The sequence below is a fragment of the Lytechinus pictus genome, unplaced genomic scaffold (assembly GCF_037042905.1).
Source record: "Lytechinus pictus isolate F3 Inbred unplaced genomic scaffold, Lp3.0 scaffold_19, whole genome shotgun sequence".
Taxonomy (NCBI): Eukaryota; Metazoa; Echinodermata; class Echinoidea; order Temnopleuroida; family Toxopneustidae; genus Lytechinus; species Lytechinus pictus.
In genome coordinates this window covers 5,407,955-5,418,059 of record NW_026974140.1, presented here as the reverse complement: position 1 = coordinate 5,418,059, position 10,105 = coordinate 5,407,955, and the positions used below count along the sequence as shown (strand labels likewise).

Genomic DNA, 10,105 nt, shown 5'->3' with positions numbered 1-10,105 from the left:
AGTTTAAATATGTTTATGGTTTTGCAATCTGTCGGTGATATTATTTTGGTATGAAAATCTTCAATGGCAAAAGGGTGGATTATACATACAACCTGGTTGTAGAGGGTGGTGTGAAAGGAAATGGAATACCAAATACCTTTAATCATTATCTTTTTAGTCAATCATCATCTTGGATCTTAATTATTAATCACACATGGCATCATCATCGTCATCAACCATCAACATTGATTGATATCATTAATCATCATAATCCACACCACATAATCGTCAACATCACCAATATGACCATCATCACTATCATCAACATAATCATCATCATCACCGTCTTTAAATGTGTGTTCCCCCCCCCCCAAAAAAAAAAAAATGAATGAATGAATGAGTGAACGAATGGATTGACAGATGAATGAATGAATAAACTAAATGAATTTTTTAAAAAGATTAATGTATACTAAAACTAAATGAATTTTTTTTAAGAGTAATAACTGTATACATGTATATAAAAAAACAACAACCTGTAACCACTCACAAATAATTGGAGTCAATAAAATTACGTTTTAAACTTTTATTTCATACAAATAAATGGGCAAAAACAATGCCCTCTCTTTGCTGCTGGTAACATTTGTAAATAAATAAAGCTGCTGCCATTACTTTGAACAAAATTTGTTTCTGCAAAAACTGCTCTTGACTAGGCTGACATTCCTCAATATCCTGGGAAAATGCCTGCATCACTGTAGCTTCACCTATGACATCTGTTCATACACATTGAAAATATGACTCAACCAATATTACAGTACTAGAAGAGTCTACTGGGTATAATGATGGAGCTATTCAAGCTCAAGCCACCAAAGCAGGACTTGTGGTGCAGCCCACGTACATAACTACATACAAACAAATTCAGAGATGTTCTAAAGTCAAAACTAGTATTGCAACTTGTGTGACTGGTTACATGCTCTTCACCTTTCCAGACTAGGAATGCACTTAAGAACCCAGCTTATTAACATGGCTTGTATATCAACTCCTGGGGACAAACTAGTGGGGACAATTTTGTAAAGTTATTCACAAGTTACAAATGACTTTCAAACAACTCCTGACCCATTCTTGGGTGCCAATCATATCAAATTTTAATCAACTGAAGTTGCAGTAAGCTCTTTGTAGATTATAATTCTTGAAAACATTTATCTGAATTTCGCAAAGTTTATAGTCTACGGGTTATAGGAAATTTACGCTCACTATAGGCCTACATGTAAAAGAAGGGAGTACCAGTATTTGATCTCGCACAACTTCCCCAGTCCTGTGTAATAAAAACAAATTTGGTAAGCATGGGCCACTTTCCATGATTTTATGATGGTAACATTGGGCCCAAAGAACAAACTAAGAAAAAGGCTTTAGAAAAAACAACCCAGATGACTAAGAACACTATCCTCTCTTCTGTATTTTGTTGATAAGGTTATAAAAGCTTAAAAGCATATCTCCATGTTTGCACAGATCAAATAAATTTGCTGTAAGCACAGTTAATTTTTTTTATAATCTTAAATAACCAACACAGCATAATGTAATATCAAAATAATTTACAGCATAATATCTTACTATGTGATTTCAAACTATCTATTGCAGTTAAAATCGACTTGGCTGACTTTATAAAAATATAAGATGAAACATAAACAAGAAAAAATATCAATTATAAATTATCTGGTTCCACATTCATACATAAGCTCTTAACACCGACATTCAAGTTACAAATTTGATTCATAAAAATTTCCTTGCCATAATACTCAATGAACTGAAAACTAAAAAGGAAAATAAGTACTTAGTCCATCATAAGATTCAGTTGTGTTTGAATGCAACTTGGGAAATAAAGTAAAAAGTTGTAGTATATGCGCTTTTGATTGGTTGACAATGTGTCCCCAAAATGACAGAATGGATGAGTTTTATGAGTGAAGTCATGACATATCTCTTTTCATACATACAGAGATCTGCAAGGATGATTTACAGGGCTGAATGTGATACAAAACCCTACATATTTCTCCAAGACAAATAGGGCATGATATTAACTAGTTCATTTTTGTCATTGTTATATCAATAATCATCACAAACAAATATTTTAAGAATAAAAAAATGAGATAAGTATCGCCATCCACTGACAAAAGGGAGCAACTCTTATTTGTTTATAAAGTTGACTTTACTTGATTTGGGAAATCTCCTGTATGTTCTACATGATGCGACAGGAACTGGAGTCACATAGCCCCCAATGTGTGAAATATACATGTAGACATTTTAAAAGCAAGTCACTATATACATGTATATTTCCACATAAAGAAATGACACATTTTCCTCATTTACTAAGAAACTCACTCTAGGTACATGTAGTTGCTTCCTTTTGTCAGTGGACGGTAGAGTTCATATAGTCCAAGGCCAACTCTGATCTCTTGTAAGTAATACATTGATAAAAGAGCAAATACCAAGTATATCAGGCCCTTTGCACAAAATCTAAGATTTGAGAATTAAATGAGACAATGCATACTAAAGATATTATTTTTTCTGTCTTTTTATGAAACAATTTACTTCCATGAGCCGAGTTGAAAAAAAAAATGGTTTTGAGACCAGGAAGACAAATAGGAATCAGGATATATGCTTTTGTTCACTCAGATTCTGCAAGAGTGCCCCAGCAAAGTCAACAATAGGTATTGCCAAATTCTAACTTACTTTTATTCTATGCACTTTGACCACAAAACAAAGGAAACTTCAGCACACTCATTTAACTTGAAACCTTCCACCAAACAGTAGTGCAATGTCGGTGTCATGTTTCAAAATACCTGTTTCACAGCATTTCAAGCTTTTGTTCTAAATCATGACATCTTAAAATTTGCATGAACACATCTGTTTTGAGCAACATTGTAAAAGCATTTCTGATTTGAATTTTATTTATTTATTTATTTTTATTATAGATTTTTTTTTTTTTTGGGGGGGGGAGTGTCACTTTAACTTAATGGAAGACAGAATTCACGTTTGTAGGGTCCAAAAATCCAACATGAAAATTGGATCTCCCCTATACATGGTATAAACAAAATACAAATGTACTTCAATCCTCATTCAGGGTGGCTTACAGAAAGTGATTTTCACTGATCATGTACATGCTCAATGTCACATATCCCCATATATGATACACAACTTCCTATTTGTTGACCACTTTTGAGGGGGTGAAATTTCAATTGATTAATAATCATGCAGCAGTATCCAATGATCTCCATGACCATATCTGTGTTTACATTGAAATAGCATTTAATTCAGAGAAATTGCCTAATGTTGGTACACTCCTTGAGGAACTATCTTTGATTTGCATGTTGATGAATTTAATCTTCCAGTTATTATCAGCTCCGGGATCTCTGACAAGTCCAATGTTTTGCTCAAAGAGTCCTATACACGTTCCTGCCTTGTGGATGGTGCCACACACTGCAATCATAACAAGTCCATGTGGCTCACTGCACCCTCGAGTACCCTCTGCGGTCAGGTTTGGATTGAAAACCAATCCTTCTTCCTTCACCAAGCACCCTAATCTCTGGGAGACCAAAGCGGAGCCGTCATATGCGTCCAGGTGACGGTCGGTTCCCCGTAGAACATAAAGTTTCAGGTTTGCGTCATCCAGGAAGTGACTTGGTCCCCATTCATTGTTGCTTTCTTTAGTATGCTGGGGGTGAAGCTGGTTGAGTTGTGTGAAAAACCAAGAAGAAAATTGTACAGCTAGATCCTGACACCATGACGTATCTGTTGGAGTACTGTGTGATGACGAGTCTCTGGATGTTGTCTCTTGTGAAAGACGAAACGTATCTTGGGATGAGTCAGACAGCTCTTGGGATGAAATAGGGCTTTCATCCGTTTCATATTCATCCTTTATGCCACTCTGAGAAATACATTGGTTTAAGAAAACAGTCAGAAATGAGAACACCAAGTTATTCTGTAGATAATGTGAATATACCAGTATTTAAAATGTCTTTTCAAACTGTTCCTGTCTCTAATTTCAAAATATAGACTCCACTTTGAAACAATAGGATAATCAAAAACAAGATTATGACAACGAATGTACCTAAAATTTGTCAAGAGTGATATGATATTGGGTCTTTACATAAAAAAAAGATTACTAGGCCAAACATGTGGTCACTTTAAACAACAGGAGGCGATATCAGAACTTTATACTTGGGACTTGGGTAGAAACAAAATCAAAATATGCTTATTGAAATGTAATAGTTTCATTTCTTAAAAAAAATTGCTGGATAATAATTCTTGTTTGAATAAAAAGAAATCATAACTTTACCACAATATTTTTTAATTCCCATTTCATTATCAGAACTTTCTTAGGGGGTGGACTCCCAGGGGGGGGCACTCGACCAAAAAAGTAGTGGGTATGTGCCGCGGGCGAGACAAAAAACGGGGGCCTTGGAGCGAGCTTATTGTAAAAAGGAGGGTCCTCGGAACGGGCTTCGGAACGACAAATGTTTGTGAAAACGGGGGTCCTTGGAACGGGTCGACTGCGTGTGATTGCGTTTTCATCCCTATGGAACGGGCATACGTGCATGCGGCTATAGCCCGGCGGCACGTGCGCCGGGTGCGCTACCGCAGATGCGATGGTCGGACAGCGCTCTGCGGCTGCTTTTCACCAAAACTGCGGCTCATATAGCAGATCAACACGGCCGGAACGGCGTAACAGAAAATATGCGAAGCCTTGGAGCGGATTTCTTTCTTCTTTTTTTCTCGATAAGAAGAAAATGCTATGCTTTGGAGCGGCTTTCTTTGTTCTTTTTCTCAATAAGACAAAAATGCTATGCATTGGAACGGAAATTTGAGTGTAAAAATGGGGGTCCCCTCCGCGGCACATACCCACTATGCATTATATACTGAGTGCCCCCCCCCCCCCGGGGGTGGACTTATCTATACACAGACAAAATATGATAACACCTGTTAATCTATCCTCACCAAATGATCAGAAGTCTGCCAACACATGAGAACTTTCTGAATAAGCTTGTGTTTGTCTGCACCAGGTGATACAGGAACATGAAGGTCGGCAAGATAACTGAAGATAACATCTCGCTTCACCAGTTTGCGTCGGAGAAGTTGTTCTGCACTGTCACTATACATAGCGATTGCCTTTGTAGCTTCTATCATTGTCATAGAAATTGAGATAAGAAAATGACAATTTGTTAAATTCCATAAAAAATTCTCATTCAGTATTCCTTTTATTAAAGCATCAGCAAATAGCATTCTAAACTCCTTCAATTTCTTTTAACTTGTTTGATGTGAAGGCTTAAGAGTTTAACATACAGTAGAATTGATTATGTAATGCACATGTAAAGAGATAGGCGGATAAGGATGCAGAAAGCAATAATTTTATATTTTTATCATTTCATATTTATTTCAAAGCTTAACAGCAAACAATGTACATGTACATTGTAACTCTGGTGGCATCCTGAGTGAAACCAGTTATGAATCGTAACAAAATGGCCAATCGAGACTGGGGTAGAAGGAGAGAACTTTTGGTTTTTTTTAAGTTCCAGTCTGTGCCTCGATGTCAGGAAACTGCCACTCGTTAGACCTTCATCCATATAATCGCGGTAAGTGCATAATTTCTGTTTTCACAATTCATTTGGAGAAATATTTAGACCATAAATCACGCTAGTCCCGTGAGTATGGTCAAATACACGGTAAGCCCCTGGGCTCCGGCCCGCGCAGCGGGCCGGAGCTCCCTGGGTTAGGTAGGACTATGGTATGCCAATGCTGTACACAGCACACACTTTGAAAAATCATTAAAATGTCACTTTTGTGACCAAAATTACTAATTTCCATACAGTTGCAATTTATTTTTCATTAATAACCAGGGAATATACGAATAATTTTTGTATTCACCAGAGCGCTCAAAAACTTAAATTTTGGGCATATTTTTGTGTACGCCCTCTATTGGTAGAAAGTAATATGGTAAGAAAATTTTCATTTTTTAATCTCTATTTTTAATTAAGAAAAAATAATTTAAAGAATCAAATTTATTTAAGAGCCAAGTTATATGATGAATAGCTGTAATGGACATGATGGAAACAGACAGTGTAAAAAAAATCAAGCATTTGTCCCAAAGAAAGAGAGAAAATAAGCCAAACATTGCTACCCTTATTTTGCAACACATGGAGATGTAACTGAGAACAAGGTTATATCATAACCTTGTTATTGAATGAGTGGCTAGACCTGGGGCTGGGCCCCTGGGATAATGTCGGAAAGTGGAATTTTCATTTGGTTGCTTGAGAAGAATGTGCCTAATTTGCATATTATTTTTGTACAGGTGTTTGGAATTCTCTTGATCGGCCGGATCACTAGATAGGGTTAGGATGATCGATGTATGTACACTCGAAAAATATAATTCTAGTTATTTTCTAATCCTTGTTATGTAATTTACAGATTTAAGGATTTGTTTTCTCGTAATATTGAGTGAAAATAATATATATACTTGTATCTTTTTCATATTGGCTGTTTCAAAGTTTAACAAATCCTTAGCGGAATGATATTTTTTGGGGTGGTTCCGTGACTCCACTGCTTGTTGGCATTTTACGTTAGGTAGATTATTGCACGTCCTGGTTCTGGTGCAGGTCGGACTGCAATCGAAGCAGGCCTGGGAAAGGGCTGATGTAAGTGTCGTTTTATCTTATTTTTGCATAGAATTACAGTAAAATGTAATTAATTTAATAACTAATCGTTTCTATACTATCATGGACAAAATTTTGAGAAAAGAATGACTTGTTTTAAGATTGAATTTAGTCACTTTTACTTTCATGACTTTAGCAAAGCAAGTGTATCTCGGTCAAGTTCAAAGACGAGTTGTAACTTACAAATTATGAGGATATTTACTGGTTTACTTTTTGTGCTAGACATTGTTGGGAATAATGAATATAAGTAATACTTGATATTTGAAAGGTCAGAAATTTAGGATTACTTGTTGAATTGAAGAGAAAGTTTTAGTAGATTATTTAAAAGATAACATAGAGGGCGTTCTATAGTAAACATTGTATTTCAAGATGGCGGCGCCCATGGTAAGGTATGCTTCTAGCTGACCTCGTTATATTATATGATGTGATGATTTCTGATTATGGTTCTGAACTAAGAAGTTAGATCTATGACTTCTTTGCTTACTGAACATACACAGATTGTTTGTAGACTTAAATTACTCTTTTAATTGCAGTATCAGATGAGTAAACTGTAATAGAGAATGGTTGTGTTAAGCTCAATAGACAGAAATATGCAGTTTGACTCCGTTCGATAGAGCTACTTGCTCTATCAAGTACTTGGGTCTTGATCAAAACTTTGGAATTAATGAACATAGTTTTTACTAATTGGATTATCTATTCGTGCAAAAGAAAACATTAGATATTTGTGAGTATATCATTACCAATGATTATCCACACTGAAAGTAGTAGAATTGTTTGAGAAATATAATATTTTTTAAATATTAATTCAGGGAATTCTAAGCAATTTTATCATGAGTTGGAGTTATGATTATCTTATGGTTATGATTGTTGCTTTCTTTAATTATAGCTGGTCCGACTCATTTGATCCTCCTCGAGTCTTGAGATTTCGAATAATGGTAGAAGCTGCTACTCCTTTGTGGTATCCTGGGTGATGTAGGTGGTGTGTAACCACCAGTAGCCTCTGACTTTGGGTAGGCATTAATTACATGGACTCTTCTATTTCTGTGTATAAATGATTCATTTTGATAGAATATCGTGATGTATACAGTGTATGATGCATTCTTATGTCATCTGACTAAATATTAGTAATATGCTTATTACAACTACTAAATAGTTTTTAGATGATAGCTACAACGATAATATTTACAAGCTGTTTTTGAGGAATGCATGTATTTTATCATTTCAGTAAATGATAGAGATGAATACACCCCACTTTCAATATCAATATTTTGCCATGTATTCAATATCTGCAGTCTATTACGTACATTGTGTGATGCAAGTGCTAATGACATGTTTTTGAAATGGTGTTATTGATAATCTTATTTAATTTCTGTCATTGCAGGGTTGTTGTTTTGTTACTCCTTTCATTTTGTTAATTTTGGCAAACCTCAATAAAGTCGAAGAAGCTCAGGTCTGGTGTCCCGTAGCATCTGTAAAGTTTGCTCCGTTACGGTCTTAATTGGCTAACTCAACCCACCCCCCGACAATAACATTACACAGGCTTGAGCACATGGGACCGATTATAAAGAGGCAAGGTGAAAAAATACTTACCTCTCCTGTTTTGAACAACCACAAGTCTGCTTGTTACAGTATTTGCAAGCTGAACAATGTCTTCCTCTGGAATCTTGTCTAAGAGTTTCCGTACCCCGTTCTTTTCTCTTTCAGATAGCATTTTCAATATATTTGATTACGTCGTCCGTGACCGAGACCGAGTCTGCACGTCTGCAGCTGTGCTTGTGTCATCGCACAATTACAAATGCTGCAAGAAATCTAAGCGGCAGGAAGGGGATTCCCCATTCCAAAAATACCATCCCGTGGCGCTGATACTGCTTTTACTCATTTTTTTACGACAAAAACGACATGAGTTTGATTTGTAAAAAAAGTTTGATCGGGGTACCGTGCGTACTAAGCAGCATTAGCGCCCCAATTTTTTTCCTAAACCCAGTCGGGCAAATTAACTTGAGTGGGGTCCATAGCCTGAGCGAAGTCCATGGGTTGATGCCTCAACACAGGCCATGCAGGCTAAACAAAATGCGTGGACAGTCTGACCCCCCCTCACCCCCCCCAAAAAAAAAACCCCCCTTTAAATGTTTATTTTTTATTTCATTTATTTATTCATCATCATCATCACTGATGATGATGATGAATAAATAAATAAAATTAAAAGTAACCCTGACGATAAATAAACATGAACTGACAGAGACATGGCTTATTCATTATGAAAGTGACAAATTATTAATGTTATGTTTCTATCATGGGAACATATAGTAACAACGTAGAAACAAAAGTAACAATATATGATATCAAGTTTGCATGATTTTCTTGTTGCTATGTCTTGCAAATCAGTCATAAAATTTTAGTAATTTAGTAAATTTAGTAATTAGAAGATTAAGACTTGTTATAATAACAAATAGCTAGGCCTACACAATTTCTATAACAAGTTTACCATTAGCCAATCGAATTGAATAATTTCAGTAAAGCTAATGTTATTGCAATTTTTTAAATATTAACAAGTTTAATGAAATATGCTCTGCATCTATTTGATTAGTAAAGAAGACACTATTCAAGCTTGTAAACCTTAGCTTGCCAATCAAAATGTCTTCTTTGCTGTTATCCCTTTGCATCCCAGGTCCTGGAAAGAGGCAGCACCCCCAATAATTTTTTTGACCAATATCACTTGTTTTTGCATGTCAATATTTTTATCGAAATCAACACCCCTCTTCAAAAATGATTCCCAGGCTCCTGCCTTTGTTTTCTCTTCTTTCCCATTCCCCTCCCTCCTAATCATAAAAGAATTTCCTGTCTACTATTAACAAATAGATACTTTTGGGGCTATTTTTTTCTCCTGTCTGACATCTTGCTATACACCTGTCGAATAAAATCTCTTTGAGAAAGAAATTGTGTAACAGGGTCTTGAATCATAGGAATTTTCTATATTTTCTTTGTGAATAGAAATTTCCCGTATAGTGTTCTTACATGCCTCAGCACAAAGGAAGTAAGTCTCAGATTTATTCCACATTAAGTTAACACAGATGTTGTGTAGTTCTTACCCATCCTACATTTTCTCTTTCAGCAGGGAAATTAATTCTCATATTTATTTTTTTAATCCTGTGAGAGGCTGATCCCTGATCATAATAATTACATATAACAGCTAGTCTCCATCAGGTTTGAATAATCATTTTAGTGCACTTTTAATCGATCAACCACTCTCCTCAGCAATGTCCACCCCTATACTCAACACAGAACGCAACAAAACATTTTTCAAGCACTTGGTGATGCAAAGACCTACAGTAGCTCCACAGTCTTTGAATAGTTATGTAACTTTTTTGTGATTTTCACAGGCTTTTCTGTCTTAGCAACCATATCATATTCATTTTCCTTTGAAT

At 35.8% G+C, this 10,105-nt stretch overlaps 1 protein-coding gene across 1 annotated transcript; it reads right to left on the bottom strand.

Moving 5' to 3' along the window:
• Window positions 1-547: 547 nt before the first annotated feature.
• On the bottom strand, window positions 548-8,709 carry LOC129260990 (uncharacterized protein C3orf38-like). The gene is made up of 3 exons (XM_054899012.2): window positions 8,271-8,709; window positions 4,969-5,150; window positions 548-3,898 (listed from the first exon to the last, which is right to left on the bottom strand). Exons 1-3 carry the CDS (start codon window positions 8,389-8,391, stop codon window positions 3,263-3,265), a joined length of 939 nt encoding a protein of 312 aa, XP_054754987.1. The 5' UTR covers window positions 8,392-8,709; the 3' UTR covers window positions 548-3,262.
• Between the last annotated feature and the right edge of the window lie 1,396 nt (window positions 8,710-10,105).